Below are 21501 nucleotides of genomic sequence, written 5' to 3' on the forward strand. Positions count from 1 at the left end.
AGAGTTACCATTAATTAAATGAATCTGTGAATAAATTAATGAGTTAGCAGAGCTTGGGCTCAGAGGGCTGACTAGCCTGGAGACCGGTGCCAAGGAGGATCAGCACCCATCTGAACAATAATGTCCAGTGGGTATAGTGAGCCCTTGTCCAACTCATCTTGTGTTGATAACCAAGGGGTCTTCTCTGGTGGGGGGCAATAGAATTTTGGTGAAAACAGAATTTTTATTCCAAGGAGGAAAGGGCTAGGGGAAGGAGAGGAATGGAAAGAAACTCTATGTCAATGGAAGTAAGACTTCAGCTATTGTCTGTGAGTACAAAGATAGGTTCTAGCCACATAGGGCCCTGGAGCGCTCCAACTCTGGCTGAGTGTGGGGCCCCGGTCAGAGCCTTGGGCTAAGAGTATAATCTGGTACTGGTGGAGTTGGGAGATGACAGCAGGTGGACAAGCAGGCCCAGGGCTCTCCCAGGCCCACTGTGTTCTGGGCTCAGGGAGAAGGCAAATTTTAGATTAATTCGGTCCTTTTGGGTCTGGGACTAGGTCTTCTGAGCCTTCCTGAGGTAGGGTTTCTTTACATGTGATGAAAGGTTCTTTCTTCTCCACTTTGATCCACAAATACTTGTTGTCCTCAAGCATTTTCTTATTTTATCCTCACAGTACCCTTATATATATTATTATATTATACAGGGTGGGACAAAAGTAGGTTTACTATTGTAAGTATGCAAAAGAGTTTGTTTTTGTATTATTATTTATTAATTATTATATTATTTTCAATATGAACTGTAAACTTAATTTTGCCATATATATATTCATTTATTAAATACTGACACACATCCTGGACAGTTGGCTCAGTGGTAGAGCATGGGCCCAGCATGTGGATATCCTGGGTTCAATTCCCAGTCAGGGCACACAGGAAAAAGCAATCATCTGCTTCTCCACCCCTTCCCCTCCAATCTCTCTCTCTCTCTTTCCCTCTCTCTTTTCCCCTCCCACAGCCATAGCTCAAATAGTTCAAGTTCATCAGCCCCAGGCCCCAGGCAATGAAGATGGCTCCATGGAGCCTCTGCCTCAGGTGCTAAAAATAGCTCATTTGCAAGCATGGCCCCAGATGGTCAGAGCATCAGCCCCAGACAGGGGTTGCAGGTGGATCCCAGTCGGGTCACATGTGGGAGTCTGTCTGTCTCCTCTTCTCTCTCTTGGAAAAAGAAGAAAATAAATATAAATAAACAAACAAACATTGACACAGAACTGACCATGCGCCAGGCACTATTCTTTGCATTTTACAAATATTAATACATTTGATGTTCATAACAACCCTATTAGGTCATAGGTACTTTTATCCTGCTTTACAGTTGAGAAAATGGAAGCACAGTGATTGGGGTTACATAGCAAGTAGGCAAATGATTGTTTGCATTTTATACAACACTGAGGTTCATTCATTCATCAGGTAGTTATTGACTGCTCCCCGGGACAAGGCCCTGTGCTAGGCAGTATGGTACAGTGCCATATAAGACGGCCTAAGTCCTGGCCCTCAAGATGCTCACAGCGTCAGGTCCTGAGGTCCATCCTGCTAAAGCTTGGTGACTGCGTGGATGCTTCCTGCTAATCTGTCTGGAAGTTCCTCGTTTGTAAGCCACCTGAAGGGTAGCATTAACATTCTTGCTCCTTTTCATCTGCTTCAATGGCAAGTACTTGGCTTGTCTGTACCCAGCTGTCTCTAGCAGGAAGAAAGCAGAGCCTATTCTTGTAAGTGAATGGAATACTTGGTTTCTGGCCCTTCCTGCCTTTGTCCATACCATCTCCTCCACCTGGAATGCTGTCTCCAATGACTTGGCCTTTCTGCAAACTTTGGCAATAGTAGCTTCCAAGATAGCTTCTTTTGACTGTCCCAACCCAACTATGACAATACATCTAGTCTAGTGAATGCTTACTGAGGATGTTGTCTTCTTTAATTCTCACAACAATCCGGTGAGAAAGATCTTATCTTCTCAGTATTATAGAGAAGAAAACAGAAGCTCAACAAAATGAAAGCTCTTGCCCAAGGTCACCCAGCTAGTTAAACAGAGAGCTGGGATTTGAATCCATGTCTGTCTGACTCTAAATACCAAGCCAGGTTGTTTTTTTCTTTTTTCCATTCTCTTTATTTTATTGCATTAGAAATTTATTTCCTTCACATATACAGAATATAAAACCTATCTTCACAATGAATTATGCCTCCCTGCTCTCATTTTTTCCACACAAAAATTAATGGCCACTTCCTGAAAAAAACTGAAATAAATCCAGGGGCCCACGCCCTTAACTAGGGTACGACGTGGCTACTACTTCAGCTTTTGTCTCTGGGATCCTTGGATATTCAACATCTACTCCACAGTGATGCAGCTGCTTATGGTCTTCAGTTGTTTCACGTGTGAATTTCTTGTTTGCTGGCTTGATTTTTATCCCCTGTGATGCACAAAGTAAATGCATAATAAATGTTTGTCGAATGAACGGATTTTACATGTATCTTGCTGAAATATATGCAGCTCTGTTTGATTCACTAGAGTGGCATACCCGAACAAGAAATAATTTTTCTTAATGTGTCCCTTATAAATTGAACCTGACCGTATTTGATTAATTCCACATCATGCATTTTTATTGCACCAATCACTCTGGTATCAGGTCATATTTATTTTAAAAACAGATTCACAAAGGGTGCAGGGCTGGAGTGACAGTGTAAATATGTTAATAATAAAAATAACACTAAAGATATTTTACTGGAAACTCTCACATGCTAATGATGAGAAAGTGCATTCTACAGAAATACGTTTGATTTACAATGCAATTAACTTAAAAAAAGAATCAGATCCTATACCGTATCTTGAATACTTAGAGATAATAAAAACTAAAAATGAATATGGAAGTCATAAAATCAGAGAAACAAAAATCACCTTAAAGACCTTTAGCGTTTTAGTTAGAACAATAGCCCAATCACTGAAAACGGTGCCATTGTCAGATCAAACGCGTCCACATTAGGAAGAGCCCCCTGGGTAGCGGCGGCGATTTTGCACTGTGCAGAGCACGCGCGCACCCTGTACAGCCCTCACGATGCAAAACACCACATATTATCCAGAGACCGAAGAGCCCTGGCACCTTCAATCATGCAAGAAAGGCTTTGGGGGGTTTTTGTTCAGGAGGAAGCAAAGTCTTTAATGTCAACTCGCACTGTGGGATGTACGAGCATTTCCATAGTTAGGGATTTGGCCCCATCTTAGGCTCCAGCGAAAAAGCAAATGCATTCTCACACTCTATTCAAACTGCAAGAAATAAAAAATGTGCTTCATGTGGTATTTCATCACTCAACCCAGACGTCTTAAGAAAATGCGCACACTTTGGGGAAAGATGCCCATTTTTGTAATAGGATTTATAAAGTTAACTCCGCCGCTTTGTATCCAGGAGAGGAAGGAGCAGATGCGGCGGAGCGATCACGCACCACGGGGATCTGCGCGGCAGAGCAAAATGGTTGCGATTTCCCCTCATTTATTAAGGCCAGATCTGCCGGCATGGACCAGACACCAGACTTGTAACTTGTAACTAGAACTATTTGGCTTATTAACCAAATCTTATGTACAACTTTGCTTCAAAAAAAAAAAAATAACACTTTAATTACACACACACAGAGAGAGAGAGAGAGAGAGAGAGAGAGAGAGAGAGAGAGAGAGCTGCAGAGATAGTGCATTTTCATCTTATCTGGCAGTAATTATGCATCTTAAAAGAAATACTGTAGAATGAATTATCACAATTTTCATTTAAAAAAATACAACAATCTCAAAACAAATAGAGACTAAATTAGGCCTTTAAAAGATAACCAAATTACATCCCCTGAGGAGAAGAATCAGGAAGAAGAAAGTAACAGAAAATACAACATAAGACCTTTTTGTTTTAGGCCTTTTCCTATTATTTTACCTTTTATCTCCAGCCACAATTGCTTTGAGAAAAATAAAAATATAATTTAGAAATAAAATAACAAATGAATTTATATCAAATGAGTACGACTGATAAAATATATAGCATTAGAAAACTTGTTGGTGGCGCTTAAATATTTTGTGGTTTACACCAACTTGTGGTTAGGAACCACCTTACTCCGGGTGTTCTGCTAAGGACCTGAAAAGGGGGTGGGGGATGACTATTTCTACTCAAAAAAGTCTGTCTTTTCAGGAGATGTGTTTAATGTGCTGTGGTTACTGTTTAATCTTTCTTTCCCACCTAGTCTTCCCAAGGTCTTCTTATGGGACAGACAGGTGTATCCTGGTTTAGAGGTGGAGCATTGGGTACACCGGAGTTTAAATCCCTATTCTGCAGGTGATCTTGAACACTGGACTTCTCTAAGCCACAGTTCCTCATCCCTGGAGTAGATATATTTATACATAGAGTAGATACTGCTTAGGGTTAGTGTTAGCATAAGAGAAGATGCTGCATGCAGAAAAAAATTTTATTTTTCTCAAAGCATTCCATAATTGTGAGAGGGAAATGCTAAGCCAAGCTGTAAGTTCCTGGTGTGTTTTTATAGCATGTTTATGAAGCAGATCCAAACCACACCATTTTTTGATGGTAATGAAGTTCTGATTCTTGATTCCTCTTTACCCTTCCAAAGTGTCCTCTGCAGGCATTGTTCCCTTTGTCCTCTAAGCAGCATGCTTTCCCATGCTGCCTTCTGGCTCCTGAAAGGTAATTTGCAGTGGCCAGCATGACCAGTGTTTTACCCAGAATTGAAAACACGGAAGAATTAACACTGAACATGTTACTGATTTTTTAGTTTTAAATGACCTTACCAGTCTGGAGAAACAACTTGCTTTTTCCCAGTGTGGGTCAAAACATTACACTGATTGTCCTTAGGTTGTTACAGCTGAGTTGTCTGTTTTCCCCACTCCCATCCCCACAGAAAGGAGGGGCAGGCCAGGCTGGGGCAAATCCCATGAGACTGTGGTGGGGCGACGGGTGGATTTTTACGTGTGAGTGTGGAAAGCAGAGTGAGATTAGAAGAGCAAATCTCATAGGGGTTTCATCAGATGGGGCTCATCAGAAGTCAGGAGGAAAAAAGCAGAGGAGAAAGGACAAAGAAGGAAGACAGGTCTGCCTTGGGGACAGTCACACTGAGTGTGCTTGCCCACTGACTTCCGCTTGTGCAGCACCAGCTGGAGGGCAGGAAATGCTCACTTAAAGGGTATGAGAGTGGGGAGACAGGACTGAAACCACCATAGCATCAGTGCATGGAAAAGAAGCTCTATTACAGCACTGAGTTCTGTTAAGAGATTACACCAAGGCCCTGGCCAGTTGGCTCAGTGGTAGAGCGTCGGCCTGGCGTGCAGAAGTCCCGGGTTCGATTCCCGGCCAGGGCACACAGGAGAAGCGCCCATCTGCTTCCCCACCCCTCCCCCTCTCCTTCCTCTCTGTCTCTCTCTTCCCCTCCCGCAGCCGAGGCTCCATTGGAGCAAAGATGGCTCGGGCGCTGGGGATGGCTCCTTGGCCTCTGCCCCAGGTGCTAGAGTGGCTCTGGTCGCAACAGAGCAACGCCCCGGAGGGGCAGAGCATCGCCCCCTGGTGGGCAGAGCATCGCCCTTGGTGGGCGTGCCGAGTGGATCGAGTGGATCCCGGTCGGGCGCATGCGGGAGTCTGTCTGACTGTCTCTCCCCGTTTCCAGCTTCAGAAAAATGCAAAAAAAAAAAAAAAAAAAAAAAGATTACACCAAACCTTAGCATACTCATCTGTAAAATGGGAATCATAGACTATTTACTAAATAGGGTAGTTATCAGGCTTCAAAGACATCATACTTAAAAAGTACTTCACCAAGGATTTCTCCTTCTCCAGACAGCTACATTTCTGCTCAAACATTACCAGTGAGCCACCTCTTACTCACCCCAGCACTTCCTGTTTTACAGGGTGGGACAAAAGTAGGTTTACAGTTGTTTCTATGGAAAATAGTGCAACAAAAAATAAATAATAATACAAGAATAAACTGTGTTTTGTGTACTCACAACTGTAAACCCACTTTTGCCCAACTTTGTATATATATATTTGCATAGCTCATATTTTAGTTTCTACTTATAAATATTTTCAATATTGTCTTTCTCCCTCTATTAGAATGTAAGTTCCATGAGGGGAATGTTTTGTCTGTTTGTTCCCTGGTTCTATCCATAGCACGTAGGCACAGTGCCTTGCCATGTGCTCAGTACATTTACTGGTTGAATAAATGTGTTGGCCAACACTGTGATTACCATTTCTGTGTCAGGAACTCTTGACAATCCCAGAGCCAGGGAAGCGGAGAAGGCAAATATAAAAATGTCTAGATAGCAATCATTTGTAAAACTTTCATTGGGTTCTAGGTGAAACTTTCATACTGGGTCTTTCACATCAACCACACAAAATATCCTCGAATCTTGAGGGCAAAGGTTAAGGAGGAAGGACAGAAGCCACGACCAGGGTAGCTCAGTTTGTTGGAGCATTGTTCTGCTGTGCTAAGGTTGTGGATTCTGTCCCCAGTCAGGGTATATACAAGAATCAACCAGTTGGCCCTGGCCTGACCAGGCGGTGGCGCAGTGGATAGAGCGTCGGACTGGGATGCGGAAGTACCCAGGTTCGAGATCCCAGAGGTCGCGCGCGGGCTCATCTGGCTTGAGCAAAGAGCTCGCCAGCTTGGACCCAAGGTCGCTGGCTCCAGCAGGGGGTTACTCGGTCTGCTGAAGGCCCGCGGTCAAGGCACGTGTGAGAAAGCAATCAATGAACAACTAAGAAGTCGCAACGCACAACGAGAAACTGATGATTGATGCTTCTCATCTCTCTCTGTTCCTGTCTGTCTGTCCCTGTCTATCTCTGCCTCTGTAAAAAAAAAAAAAAAAAAACCAGTTGGCCCTGGTTAAATAGCTCGGTTGGTTGGAGCATCAGCCTGAAGCACAGAGGTTGCTGGTTTGATCCCTGGTCAGGGCACACACAGGAACAGATTGATGTTTCTGTCTCTTTCTCACTTTCTCCCTTCCTCTCTTGCTAAAAGTCAAAAAATAAAAATTTTTAAATAGGCCCTGGCTGGTTGGCTCAGTGGTCAAGTGTTGGCCCAAGGTGATAAACTCCCAGGTTCCATTCCCAGTCAGGCCACACAGGAGAAATGACCATCAACTTCTTCACCCCTTCACCTCTCTCTCTCTCTTTCTCTCTTTCTCTCTCTCCTCCCCTCCCCTCCCGCAGCTCTAGTGGTTTGAGCAATTTGGCCCCAGGCACTAAAGATGGCTCCATGGCTTCACCTCAGGTGCTGAAATGGCTCAGTACTGAGCAATGAAGCAGTGGCCCCAGAGGGGCTGAGCGTTGCCCCCTAGTGGGCTTGCCCGGTGGATCCCGGTTGGGGTGCATGTGGGAGTCTGTCTCTCTGCCTCCCTGACTCTTACTTAATAAAATAAAAGTTAAAAAAAATTTTTTTTAATAGCCATGACCAGCTGAGATCTGAGCTGGGGAAGAGACTGGGTCACATTGCTGGCTCTGGGAAGGGAGCCTGAAGCAAAAAGTCTGAGCATCATATGCGGGGTGGGGTGGGGGTGAACTGTTGACTGAGGAGGAGAGCAGATTTTCATTTTAAATGTTTGTTTATGTTCTTATATATTTTATGATTGCAAGGTAATATTGTGTTATGTTCTCTTTGGAATATTTTCCAAAATATGGAGACAGCCCAAGTCCTCCTTGAGTATACCTCTGCACCCCTAGCCCCGCCCTAGGGTTGGTTACTGCAGCTGTTTGTAAATGTCCTCAGGCCTGTGTCAAAGTATTGATGAAGTGTATATGTCTGTGTATTTTTAAAAACATAAATGCTATCATACTCTATGTTACTTTTCAAATATTACAGTATTTTTCTTTTTTTTTTTTTTTACATAGGCAGAGATAGACAGGAATGGAGAGAGATGAGAAGCATCAATCATTAGTTTTTCGTTGCATGTTGCGACTTCTTAGTTGTTCATTGATTGCTTTCTCATATGTGCCTTGACCGCGGGCCTTCAGCAGACCGAGTAACCTCTTGCTGGAGCCAGCGACCTTGGGTCCAAGCTGGTGAGCTTTTTGCTCAAGCCAGATGAGCCCGCGCTCAAGCTGGTGACCTCGGGGTCTCGAACCTGGGTCCTTTCGCATCCCAGTCCGACGCTCTATCCACTGCACCACCACCTGGTCAGGCTATTACAGTATTTTCAAACCCTGTAATACGTGTTTCACATCCCTCTGTGTAACTTCCTAGAGAGCTAGATCAGTTTTCAATGGCAACAGGAAATTTTAGATTGATGATGAACAATTTTTTAAATAATGTTTAAAATAATTTAATTTGTTTTTTATTGATTTATTTGAGAGAGAGAGAAAGGAGAGGGGGAGGGAAAGAGAGAAATATTCATTTGTTGTTCCACTTATTTATGCTTTCATTGGTTGATTCTTATATGTGCCCTGACCCGGATCAAACCTGCAATCTTGGTATATGGGGATGATGTTCTAACCAACTGAACCACCCGGCCAGGGCACAAATGTATATATACACTGCTCACAAAAATTAGGAAATATTTTAGCACTTCATATTCATTTTGAAATATCCCCTAATTTTTGTGAGCAGTATATTTAAATTTTTTATCTACTTTATTGTGAAAGGAATGTTAAAATCTAAATATCTCTGAGAGGTAGATTTTATCTTTTGCAGCCTACATATAGAACAGTTTAATTCACAAAATGTCATCACATGATCCTGCCAGGTAGATGTCATCATTTCTACTCTATGAGTGAGGAAACGGAAGCAGAGAGAAGTGATGTGACTCTTTCTAGCAGAGTCACAAAACTGAGCTGAAGCTAGAATTAGTTTGTTCCACTGAAAGCAACATTTTGTGCTGAGATTTTGGCAAATAACTAGGAACTATAAAGACAAATAATTTATAGACCCCTCCTTATTTCCTAGGACCGTTTTCTTAAGTATAATCTCTAGATTTTGCTGGAAATTGTACACTCTCTTCAGTGTTTAGAACATGTTCTCCTAGGTGAAAGAGACTCTAAGACTTCCCCTTAACTAGTCCTACCTCATCATCCATGCCTCTACCATGTAAAAGAAGAAATTAGTTCTTAGGCTATTTCCCAAAACCAGACCAGGGGCTCAAACTCAAGTGCCATAGGGCCAGACAAGTCTCGCAAATGAGTGCAGGGGGTACAGAGTAAGTTTTTCCACAGGTGATGACTGCTTCCTGAACTTTATTGTACCTACAACACAGCAGGCAGGTGGCCACTACTCACCTAATTGTTTTTAATTAAAAAAAGGAAATGTAGGCTATGGCCAGTGGTTCAGTGGATAGAGCGTCAGCCCCACAAATGAACATCCTGGGTTTGATTCCCAGTCAGGGCACACACGAGAAGCAACCATCTGCATCTCCCCCTCTCCCCCACACCTCTCTCCTTCTTCCCCTTCTGCAGCCAGTGGTTACATTGTTCAAGCGTGGCCCTGGGCGCTGAGAATAACTCCCTTGGGCACATGGGCCACCGATAGGGTTGTCGGGTAGATCCTGGTTGGGGTGCATGTGGAAGTCTGCCTCACTATCTCCCTTTTTCTCACCTTAAAAAAAAATTATTTATTGATTTTAGAGAGAGAGAGGAAAGGGAAGAGAGAAAAAGCATTGATTTGTTGTTCATTTATTCATGCATTCATTGGCTGATTCTTTTATGTGCCTTGACTAGAGAATCAAACCCCCTCAACCTTGGGATATCAGGACAATGCTTTAACTAACCAAGCTATCTGGCCAGGGCTCACCTGATTGTTAACAAGTAGGCTGTGGACCCAGTTTTGTCACATCTTTACAATTTTTTCAGACATGCCAAAAATTGCTCAGCCAACCAAGACAATGTGGACTGGTATCAGCCTTTAGGCTATTGCTTTTGTGTTTGTTCTTGTTTTTTGTTTTTTGGTTTTTTTTTTACTTCTGATCTAGAGTTTGTTCATTATTGTAGGTACTGTTTTTGTCCAGTCATTTGGGTGACAGTATTCACAAATTCTTTCAACCATTTACCTCATTTAATTTTCATACAGAAAATATTTATTGAGCACATATTACAGTTGTTCTGGGCAATCAATGCAGAGACAATTACTCTAACTAGGGTCACCCAATGTGTGGAGGACTGTGTTAATCAAGGACAGATTATTAAGAGATAATCCTCATTTACTGCAATACAAATATCAATATTTACTGAGCATGTACTATTTTGTTCCTTACAATGCTGGTCATCAAGGATGTTATGATGACTGAACTATGTCCCTGCCTCAGGTTACGTCTAGTTTATGAGATGGGAAAATGATGCAAGCACAGGAAAGATTTAAAAGAACATTATTTGGAGAGCCAGACACCTTCTTAAAGGGAGGCAAACCTTTGCTTTCCTGGCTTGCATAAATTCCAGCACAGGTCATATGCACAGGTGGGTGTCTAATAAATGCTCTTTGAAGGTGATGATAGTGAATTAAGATATGGAAAATCTGAACCCATACTCTAGGAGTGTGGCTCAGGGGGGTGGAATGCTTTAGAAAGAGTCCCTGTGAGAAAAGGCTAAAGGAATTGGGGTTACTAATACGGAAGGTTAAGGAGAATTTAATAGTCATCTTCAAATATCTAAAGGGATATTGCTTATGTGTTTTCAACATCAGTTCTTGTCTACTAAGGACAGGACATGAGGGAATTATCTTAAGTGGGAGCAGGAAGGACTTAGATTAGATGTCAATGGGGGAAAAGCATGTGAAAGAATTGTGAGATGCTGCAAGGCAATGTAGAGAAAGGAGATGGCTATTTTAGGAACAGGGACTGCCAATTATTTACTGGAAAAAGTGTAGAGTTTGGGGCTTCGAAGTCAGCCAGTTGTATGATCTTGAACAAGTAAGTGACTTCACCTTTTTGAGGCTCAGTTTTCTCTGTTGTTAAAATGAGAATAATAACAAATTTACATACTGGATTGTTGTGAGGGTTAAATTAGATTAGGTCCATAAAGACATTAGGCATATCTGTGCTGGGCACAGAATAATGCTCAATCAATAATGGATACCATTCATCGCTATTAATCAATTATGGTCTTACCTAGAAAAAAATGAATAAATAAAACCCTCTACACATAAGCATAGCTCTTTTTCAGAGGCATCAAACAAACACACAAATACTGCCGTGTATTGTGGGACTTACATAAGTCTCATTGAAAACACATCATGTGAACACTGAATGTGAAATAAATGTAAGATTAAATAATAGTTAGTAGAGTGAAGTGGTAGAAAGCATGGGGTTGGTAAAATATGTGAGCACTTAGGACAGTGCCTGGCTCCTAGGAATTGTTTGCCCTTGATAGAGCAAAACCAAGTGAAGGTTGCAAAAAAGATCTGTAGGAGTGCTCAGCTGGGAGAACTTGCTCCAAATTAGTGTGGGTCAAACAAATAGATGAGTAAGATTTAAATACACTGTTAAATGCATTTGATCAGAAGAATCTTAGATGTCTCAGGCAGTGATCTATTTGGATATCCTAAGCTTTTATTCTTAAAACATTTGCAGGCACTACTTCGAATCCTCTACTTGTCAGGTTTAAAGAAAGACTGTTTCTGGTATTTTGAATACACCCAAGAAACAGTCCGTGGCATTGTGATTGTAGTCTATAAACTTTACTCCATAGCAATTATAACTCTGCAGTACATTTAACTTACTAATATTTATTGAAATATTTTTAGCTGCAAAAACATTTTATGTTCACTATTATTTATTAATGCCCTGTTTTAAAATATTACACATAAAATTTATTCCAGTGCACATTAGTAAATAAATTATGCTTGTAATTTCTAATGCATTTTTAATTATAAATTTATCCATGTCTACCTTTATTTATGATAGTGGTGTCTAACTGTTGAACATACTGTATATTAATGGAGACAGTGCTAATTATGCATTCTTAGAAGTTGCATTCCACAAAACACACGAGTCCGGTTTTTTACATCCTAAGTCCTATTAATAGCAATTAATTTAGGAGTTGAAACACAGCACTAGATACCTTTAAAACAAGAAAAGATACTATTAGAAGATGGTTACAGGGCCTGGATTTGGGGTAGGGACTATATTTATATATAAATGTAACCAGAGAGCTACTAAATACCAGCCAGATGTTTCCTTTTCACCCCAAGTGTCTAAAAAGAGATATTCACCAGAAATACTATTCAGCACAAAAACACAATAGAACAAAGCTGAGTGAATCTCTGTGGAGTCCCCAAAACTGAACTGTACTTAAATAGTATCAGCAAAGTATTATGTTTAAGATTTTCTATTTGGGGCCCTGACCAGTTAGCTCAGATGCTTAGAGCATCATCCTGAAATACCAAGGTTGCGGGTTCGATTCCTGGTCAGGGCACATATGGGAAGTGACCAGTGAACGCACAACTAAGTGGGACAACAAAATAAATGCTTCTCTCTCTCTCTTTGTCCCTACCTCTCTCAGTCTCTCTAAAGTCAATCAATTAAAAGATTTTTCTGGTTGGTTAATTTTTCTTCCCCTGCACCCACCAACACACCTCACTATAAGCAATACATTTGCTTTAAAAATTTTTTCATATTGAAATAAACTTGAAAAAATATTATGTTGCTATGAAATTGTACACATCTTGGGAGCTCCTTTAGAATAGTTTGAGTGGATTTTTGACACCTGATTTACTGTTGTCTTAAAATTGTTTTGTACCATAAGGTATAAATGTCTATGTTTTCCCTATGGGAGGAAAAATATATTCAAAAGTAGAGGAAACCCAAATTGGGAAAATAGCAAGGAAACATATTTACACGCAACCTGACCAGGCAGTGGCTCAGTGGATAGAGTATCAGACTGGGACACAGAGGACCCAGGTTTGAAACCCTTAGGTCGCCGGCTTGAGCATGGACTCACCAGCCTGAGTGCAAGATTGCTGGCTTGGGCATGGGATCATAGACATGACTTCATGGTCACTGGCTTGATTGAGCCCACAGGTTGCTGGCTTGAGCCCAAAGGTCACTGGCTTGAACACAAAGGTCACTGGCTTGAACACAAAGGTCACTGGCTTGCAGCCCAAGGTCGCTGGCTTGAGGAAGGGGTTACTCACTCTGCTATAGCCCCCTAATCAAGGCACATATAAAAAAGCAATCAATGAACAACTAAGGTGCTGCAACGAAGAATTGAGGCTTCCCATCTCTCTCCCTTCCTGTCTGTTTGTCCCTATCTGTCCCTCTCTCTCTGATTCTCCCTCTGTCTCTGTCAACAACAACAAAAAAAGAAACATATTCACACACATCTGCAGAGAAACTGGAAGGTGCCTTCATTTTCCTGCAGTTCTGATGGGGCTTGAGTGTTACTTCGATATTACTGTGTTTACTCTCAGCCTGTTGTCATACGTTTGGCAAAGTGGCATTTTCCACATGCAGATTCTGCTTATACAAAATACCATTTCCCACTGCTTTATTCTAAGTGCATGTTTTGTGCAGCTTTTCATTTAACACACATTTTGCCAAGTGTTGATGGTATTCTAAGCTTTTAATATATAAAATAAATAGCAAACGTTCCTTTCCTTATGTCCTGTCAGGTAGACTAACGTATATTAAAAGAACATCAGAAAGTGTGAGAGATGTTGAACACAGAGAATGAAGCTCCTCAGGTGGCCTCTTAGAGGTGATCTGAGAAAACCTCCTGGAAGAAGCAATATATGGATTGGGTCTTCAAGAATAAAAAGAATATATTTAGGAAATGATTAATCATTATACATATATACATCTATATACATACACACATATAAAATAAAATTAAAAAATTTTAAAGCACATTGGGGCTTATCCTTTTAATAATTTTATTTATTTATTTATTCATTTTAGAAAGGAGAGAGAGAGGGAGAGAAGAGAGAGACAGAGAGAGAGAAGGGGAAGGAGCAGGAAGCATCAACTCCCATATGTGCCCAGGCAAGCCCAGGGTTTTGAACCGGCAACCTCAGCATTTCCAGGTCGACGCTCTATCCACTGCGCCACCACAGGTCAGGCGGGGGCTTATCCTTTTAGAATATTGTCATTTACATTAGGTAGAAACCTAAGATAGCCACTGAAGGGGCCACAAGAAGAAAAACCAAGGTGCCCGAACATCTTAAACCTTTTTCAGATATAATTTTCAGACATTTCTAGGCATCTTAGACCTTCCAACCATACCAGCTGCCACCTAACTGAATGGCAAGTCTGGCAAAAGAACCACTCACCCATCCACAAAATCTTGAGAAGTAGTAAACGGTTGTTGTCTTAAGAAGGAGAAGGAACAGGAAGAGGTGGAAGAGGATAGAAGAGGGAGGAGGAAAAGAACTTACTGAGCAGAGAGGGAAAGGGTAACTGTTCGAGAAGAAATTAAGGGAAGAGAAAAACATAATGGTACCTGAATCCCGTTGCCCATTTTGTTGTTTCAGGATGTCAGAGCTGTGTTTATGAAATAGTTCTGTATGCAGGCAATGTTCTAAAGTCCCCACTGAATTCCCATTGAGTCCTCATTGATTTCTCACAATAACCTGGACAAGGAAAATGAGATATAGAAAAGGCAAATCACTTGTTAAAAGCCACACAGCTAGTAGACATCTTTTAACCTCTATCCATTGCCCCAGTTCTAGTCCTGAGGACCAGAAGAAAAGGAACCTCCATCACTTACCATGGCCTCCTTTCCAAGTTGGAGCTGAAGTCTGTGAAAACTGATTGTCATAGGTATATTGAAGTATTTGTCCCTCTGCCCTCATGTCATGAATCCCCCATTAGCCTCTGGTCCAGCACAACCAGTGTGCTGTACAAATATCTATAATTTTTTCTCTATGTGTCAGATGCTATCATCCTATCCCAATACACCACTGGGTTGGGAGAAAGGTCATTGTCTGCTTTGCTTTTTAATGCCATTTCGGATGTCTGATACAACGCCTACTTTTTGGAGGCTCGTCTTTTGTCCTCATCTACATCCCTCCCTCAGTTGCAAAATGGCTTGGGGAGCACCCCAGTTTCTTTTTCACTCCATATCCATCCATCTTCCTGGGAGCTTTTGAGGTCCACATGGCATCTCAGTTTCTTTTCTTTTTTTTAATTTTTTTTTTGTTGTATTTTTCTGAATCTGGAAACAGGGAGAGACAGACAGACTCCCGCATGCGCCTGACCGGGATCCACCCGGCACACCCACCAGGGGCAATGCTCTGCCCATCAGGCGGTGATGCTCTGCCCCTCCGGGGCGTCGCTCTGCCGGGACCAGAGCCACTCTAGTGCCTGGGGCAGAGGCCAAGGAGCCATTCCCAGCGCCCGGGCCATCTTTGCTCCAATGGAGCCACGGCTGCGGGAGGGGAAGAGAGAGACAGAGAGGAAGGAGGGGGGGGTGGAGAAGCAATCGGGTGCTTCTCCTATGTGCCCTGGCCGGGAATCGAACCCGGGTCCCCTGCACGCCAGGCCGACACTCTACCGCTGAGTCAACCGGCCAGGGCCTCTTTTTTTAAATTTTTATTTATTCATTTTAGAGAAAGAGAGAGAGAAAGAGAGAGAGAGAGAGAGAGAGAGAGAAGGGGGGGGAGGAGCAGGAAGCATCAACTCCCATATGTGCCTTGACCAGGCAGGCCCAGGGTTTTGAATCGGCGACCTCAGCATTCCAGGTTGACGCTTTATCCACTGTGCCACCACAGGTCAGGCGCATCTCAGTTTCTTTTTTTTTTTTTTTTTAATATTTTATTTATTGATTTTTTAGAGAGAGAGGAGTGAGAGAGAGAGACAGAGAGAGAGAGAAGGGGGAGGAGCAGGAAGCATCAATTCCCATATGTGCCTTGACCAGGCAAGCTCAAGGTTTCGAACCAGTGACCTCAGTGTTCCAGGTCGACGCTTTATCCCACTGCGCCACCACAGGTCAGGCCGCATCTCAGTTTCTTGACCATCTCATTTCCAATAATTTTTTCCTCCATTCCATTTCAGCCAGGACCACACTCTCACATAGCTTGTCCCCTGAGTTTATTCATTGAGACATCTACATCTGTGGCTAACCTCCATCTTTCTGCCTTGCTCCATCAGTGACTTCCATTACATTTGTTCCAGAACCTTCAGGCCAGTGACACAAACATTTCTGGAATTATCTAACTTACCTACCCAGCATCTATTCTGTGGCCCTTTGTTCTAAGCGCTCTTAAAAGCTGAGATCTGAAACTCCTTGACTCCATCATGCCTATCTAGCAACACTCCTTCCTTGGAGTAAAGCATTTGCTCACTCTTTGTGTGTCTGTATCTTGACTATTCAAACTAACTATAGAAAAGTCTCACAAACCATTATATTAGTATCACCATAAATTCAATTCTCCATTCTCAATGGAGCCCTCAACCATGTGTTTAAAGTTTTACTATATTTCCCTACACTCCAACTTACCACAGTGACTATTCCAAATTCATAGCCAAACTTGAGTATAAGTTTCATGAGGGTGGAGTCCCTGTCCAGCTTTTCACCACTGAATCTCCAATGCCTAGGGAAGGCTTAATCCACAGGCATTCAATAAGTACTTGTTTACTGACTAAGGTGTGGTAATAAATAAGGTAAGCATTTTATGTAAATATTAGTAAATGTTAGCTATATGCTGAGCTCTAGTCTACGTGAGTTATATGTATTAGCTCATTTAATCCTCACAGCAACCCAATGGGATTGATTAGTACTTTTGATATTCTCATTTTATGGATAAGGAATTTTAGAGAGGAAGGATGAAGTCACAACATTTGTAAATGGTGGAGTGGATTTTCATTCCTTACAATCTATAAATGCTTAGCATATCCAGTTGATTTCAGTTTTAGGTAGGTGGCTTTATGTGCTGAGGGACAATTAGGCAGCTGTTTTTCAGATTGAAGCTTAAGACAGAAGTGAAAGATTAAGATTAATATTTAGGAGGGGTCAAATAACCTGGTGACTTCAGAAAGCAGACTATCCAACCTTGTTTACATTTCTTGCTTTGGCTGAGCACCTCTAACAGGCCGTGCAGGAATGCATTTGGGTGTAAGGTGCACCCTCCACCTGCAGGAGCTAAGAGATTAATCATATATTTGAACATCAAGGCAATTCTGTGGTGTATTTATTGGTGACTTTAATATTGGGTAAGTAAGGATCCCCCTGGACTGAGCTGAAATTCAGCTTTGACTTTTTTTCTTTTGCAAAGGTATACATACATACATACATACATCCATATATTTTTTTTAGAGAGAGAGAGACAGATAGACAGACAGACAGGAAGGAAGAGAGGTGGAAAGCATTAACTGGTAGGTATATTACTTTTAGTTCATTGATTGCTTCTCATACAGGCCTGACCAGGGAGCCCCAGCAGAGTCAGCAACCTTGGGCTTCAAGCCAACAACCTTTGGGCTCAAGCCAGCGACCATGGGGTCATGTTGATGATCCCAGCTCAAGCTGATGAGCCTGAGGTCAAGCCTATGACCTCCAGGTTTTGAATCTGGGTCCTCAGCGTCCCAGACTGATGCTCTATCCTCTGCACCACCACTAGTCAGGTGATAAGGCACATTTTTTTTTTTTTTTTTGCATTTTTCTGAAGCTGGAAACAGGGAGAGACAGTCAGACAGACTCCCGCATGCGCCTGACCGGGATCCACCCAGCACGCCCACCATGGGGTGATGCTCTGCCCATCCTGGGCGTCGCCATGTTGCGACCAGAGCCACTCTAGCGCCTGAGGCAGAGGCCACAGAGCCATCCCCAGCGCCCGGGCCATCTTTGCTCCAATGGAGCCACGGCTGCGGGAGGGGAAGAGAGAGACAGAGAGGAAAGCGCGGCGGAGGGGTGGAGAAGCAAATGGGCGCTTCTCCTGTGTGCCCTGGCCGGGAATCGAACCCGGGTCCTCCACACGCTAGGCCGACGCTCTACCGCTGAGCCAACCGGCCAGGGCAAGGCACATTTTTGAAAGAGACATTCTGGACTGTTTCAGGTAGGAGAGAGTTATCATTGCACTGCTTGAATTCTTTCCCCTTCAGGTGGCTTTCCCACTGATTCCTGCTGAGAAGAGACCCCACAGACAATCAGTTCCTATTCTGTGTCAGTCCTCATATCTTTTGGAACCCTCCTTGCCAATACTCGAGGAAGATAATTATCACCTACATTTTATAGATAAGAGTAATAACTAACATTTACTAAGTGTTTTTTGTCAGCAGTATGTTGACTGTTTTTAAAGCATCATTCTATTTGAGTAAGGTGACCAATCGTCCTCCTTTAGGGAGGACAGTCCTTCTTATGTAAGTTCCATCCTCCCTCAAAAAGTGTCCTCCTACATGTCCTCCTTTTTGATATTGGAAGACTTAATCTGTAAATGTTCGTATTCGAGTAGATCCATTTCATGTGATGTGACATATTTGTATTTGACATGACAATTTGTCAAGGATCAGTACAGTGCAGCAAGACACGAATATGAGACACATGCGCTCTGCACAGGAGACCTTAAAAGAGCGTGTGATACACCGAGCCTGCAAAAGACTTTGTGTGCTTTTTTTTTTTTAATTTTTTTTAAAATTTACTCATTTTAGAAAGGAGGGGGGAGAGAGAGGAGAGAGAGAAGGGGGGAGGAGCAGGAAGCATCAACTCCCATATGTGCCTTGACCAGGCAAGCCCAGGGTTTTGAACCGGTGACCTCAGCATTTCCAGGCCGACGCTTTATCCACTGCGCCACCACAGGTCAGGCTTTGTGTGCTTCTTATTGAAACATGAGACGGCACATATGACATTGTAGACCAGCGGTTCTCAACCTGTAGGAAATGGCTTTATTGGAATTCCAATGGCTTTAGGGGACCCCTGTGTTTTGGTCGTTTGACCCCCGCCGGGGTCTCGACCCACAGGTTAAGAAACGCTGTTGTAGACTCACGATTATTTCTTTCTCAGTGAATATTCAGTCATAGAAAGGTAAGCACAATTCATGTAAAATTCAATATGAAGGATATTTCTTGTTCAGATATTTACAATATATTGTTACAAGATGATACATTGACAAAAATTCATTTAGATACTATTATCTAATGAATACTTTTTTCTTATAATTATTATTAAAAATTAATAGGCATGTAAGCATAATTACAATATAAAATATAAATATTTTTATTATGCATTTATATATTATAGTGTATTATTGTTGCAATGAATAAAATGTTCATTTATGATATTGTTTTCTTCAATTAATTTTTCTCCTTTTCATTGTAAAAAAGTTGGTCACCTTAATTTGAGTCTCACAGCAATACTCTAAGGAACTATTATATGGATGGGAAAAACAACGGTCAGGGAGGGGAGGTGTCTTAGGATACACAGCAAGTCAGAGTTGGCGTTTGAATCCAGATCTTTCCGACCAAGAGGCTAAGCTGCCTCATCACTCATTTCTGATGAACTTAGGGCTTTTGTTCCGTGGAAACAGAGAGAAAGGAGAATATTCGAAGGAGAAGGCTAACGTTGACTTTCACCTAACCCAAACGCAAGAGTAGGCATATCTTGATAGACTTCCAGCTAACCTCTGACCCAGGCCGTACCTGGCGACAAGGAAGTGGCGCGCGTGCGCACGGCCTCCCGCTCGGCCCTCCGCTCGGCCCCGCCCCCGGGGAGGACTCCGCTCTTTGCTCTCGGCTCTGGGGCTTGCGCACTACGTCCCCAGCCAGTCGCTCCTTCCCGGTGGGGACTTCCGGTGCGCAGGGTGCGGTTCCGGGTCGTGGTGCGACTCAGGGCAACAGGGTTGCTGCTCCGCCGGCGGGTGGCGGCGAACAGCGGGGGCATGAGGGCGAGCCCAGAAAGCGGCCGCTGAGCGGGCCGGGAGGAGCGCCTGTACCCGAGGATCCCGAGAGTTCGGGACAGAGGCCGTAGTGTGGCAGCACCTTCAGGTAAAGGTTGCCCCAGCCGCTAGTTCACTCACTCGCTTTCCTGCCAGCCACCCGAATTGCCTGGCGGCTCCTCACTCCTCCGCTCTTGGGGCCGCCCAGCGGGCAGCGTGTCTGGCTCTTGCTCAGGTCTCCCGTGAGCATCCGTTTCCTGGCCCTTTCCAGGACCGGAGTCTGCTGTCGGAGCCTGACAGCTAGCTGGGTGTGTGTGCGCTTTGGCGGAGCAGAAGCTAGTGGAGCTGGTAGCGTTGGGTGCGGTGAGGGGAGGGAGGTGGGTGCTGTCGGCCCTGGTAGTTTCTGACCCCACATTCAGCAACATTTAGGTGTCCTACTCTTCGCAATATGAACATCAGGGTTTTCAAGCATTGCCGGTGTGGTTCCTAGCGCCCCTTCTCCTCGTTGCCCCAAAGGGGTAAAAGGCTTCGCAGAACAGTTTTTTTCTAGGTGGAGTGCTGTTGTAACTTTGATTCAGCCTTTTATTTTGGGGAGTGATGGAGTGTTGAGTGTTCTAGATCTGTTTAAGGTAGAAAAGAAAATGATTGCAGTTTAAACAAGAGTATTACTTTCACTGGAGGCCTAAAAGTTTCCTCAGAAATTGGTCAAAATTTCATTCTGAATGAACCAAGTAGTTTCGAAGCCTATCAACAGTACCTGGCGCTGTGCAAAAACAAAAGGTAAACCAAAACCAGCAAAGTTCAAAACTTCCCCAGGTGTGAACGGTCAAACGGAGAGAGGTGTTTATAAAACCAACATTCTCGTTCTGTTTTGACAAGCAAAAGGGATGGATTCCTAATTAAAAAACCCACTTGGAACAGGAAAAGGAGGCGTCACCTTTTATTCCTTATGTACTATGAGCCCGCGTGAGATGCTCAGTCCATGCTGAAAGAGTTCTGGATGAAGCGCTGATAATTGGTTTCATCTTTTTCGGTTTACACTTGCAAGCTTGCTGTGGCCTGCAGGGTGTGCAGGTGGCCCCTTTCCCATTCGGCCTCGTGCTCATATCTCGGTTTAACTGCTGTGGTCCCATACTGAACTCACATTCCCCTACACCTCCTGATCTGGCTCCTGACTACCTGTCTAGCCATGGTTGAAAAGACCCCCTTTCTAAAGTACTCTACCCTGATCCTTTAGATAAGGAGGAACTGAAGTCATGTTTGTCCCTTGTGTTTTGTAGGACATTTTTCCTGTCTAGAAGGTTTCTCCTTTTCTGTTACTGCCTGTGAGATAGTACCCAGGGCCCAACTGAAATTGGCCTCCCTCAACCAATTCAGGACAACCCTAGTTGGAATTTTTTTTTTTCTAAACTCCTATAAACACTCATACCTACAATTATTTCACTTAGCAAGCATTTACTGAATATGGTTATATACAGGTACCGTGCCACACAATCTGGAGATAAGTAAGACTCAGTCCTTGCTGCAGGGAACTCAATTTAGTGAGAGAGGTAAGGGAATAATTCCAACGGGGAATGATAAGTACTCTGTGTGACAGTTTTCTGTGACACCTGGTCTGGTAGCACAGAAGGGGGGTGAGGATTCATTTTTGAGGAGTGTGCTATGGCCAGGTAATGCTTCATAATGTGGGGCTAACTAAGCTTTATTTATTTACTA

The 21501-nt window shown here is 43.0% G+C and overlaps 2 protein-coding genes across 5 annotated transcripts in view; one reads left to right on the forward strand and one right to left on the reverse strand.

Annotated features, from left to right (window-relative positions):
- Positions 1 to 1019: 1019 nt before the first annotated feature.
- Positions 1020 to 20210, reverse strand: LOC136322143 (uncharacterized). Its single transcript, XM_066254297.1, has 4 exons — positions 19970 to 20210; positions 19550 to 19888; positions 14421 to 14550; positions 1020 to 1190 (listed from the first exon to the last, which is right to left on the reverse strand). The coding sequence occupies exons 1-3, from the start codon at positions 20208 to 20210 to the stop codon at positions 14468 to 14470; spliced, it is 663 nt and encodes a 220-aa protein (XP_066110394.1). The 3' UTR covers positions 1020 to 1190; positions 14421 to 14467.
- The window catches only part of MAPKAP1 (MAPK associated protein 1), a 253138-nt gene continuing 251368 nt past the window's right edge, over positions 19732 to 21501 (forward strand). For 2 of the 4 annotated variants that reach the window (XM_066256207.1, XM_066256208.1), the window contains exon 1: positions 19732 to 19894. The gene's annotated coding sequence lies outside the window, so the exon portion shown is untranslated. The remainder of the gene's footprint in view (positions 19895 to 21501) is intronic. The other 2 variants (XM_066256209.1, XM_066256210.1) reach the window with 1 other exon arrangement.

This window comes from Saccopteryx bilineata, chromosome 2, assembly GCF_036850765.1.
Source record: "Saccopteryx bilineata isolate mSacBil1 chromosome 2, mSacBil1_pri_phased_curated, whole genome shotgun sequence".
NCBI classification, from domain to species: domain Eukaryota; kingdom Metazoa; phylum Chordata; class Mammalia; order Chiroptera; family Emballonuridae; genus Saccopteryx; species Saccopteryx bilineata.

Coding starts and splice junctions, on each gene's coding strand:
- LOC136322143 (XM_066254297.1), bottom strand. CDS start 20,210: ATGTTGCTGAATGTGGGGTCAGAAACTACCAGGGCCGACAGCACCCAC. Junction 19,889..19,969: donor GCGGCCCCAAGAGCGGAGGA/GTGAGGAGCCGC, acceptor CTTTACCTGAAG/GTGCTGCCACACTACGGCCT. Junction 14,551..19,549: donor CGCCACTTCCTTGTCGCCAG/GTACGGCCTGGG, acceptor TTCCTTGTCCAG/GTTATTGTGAGAAATCAATG.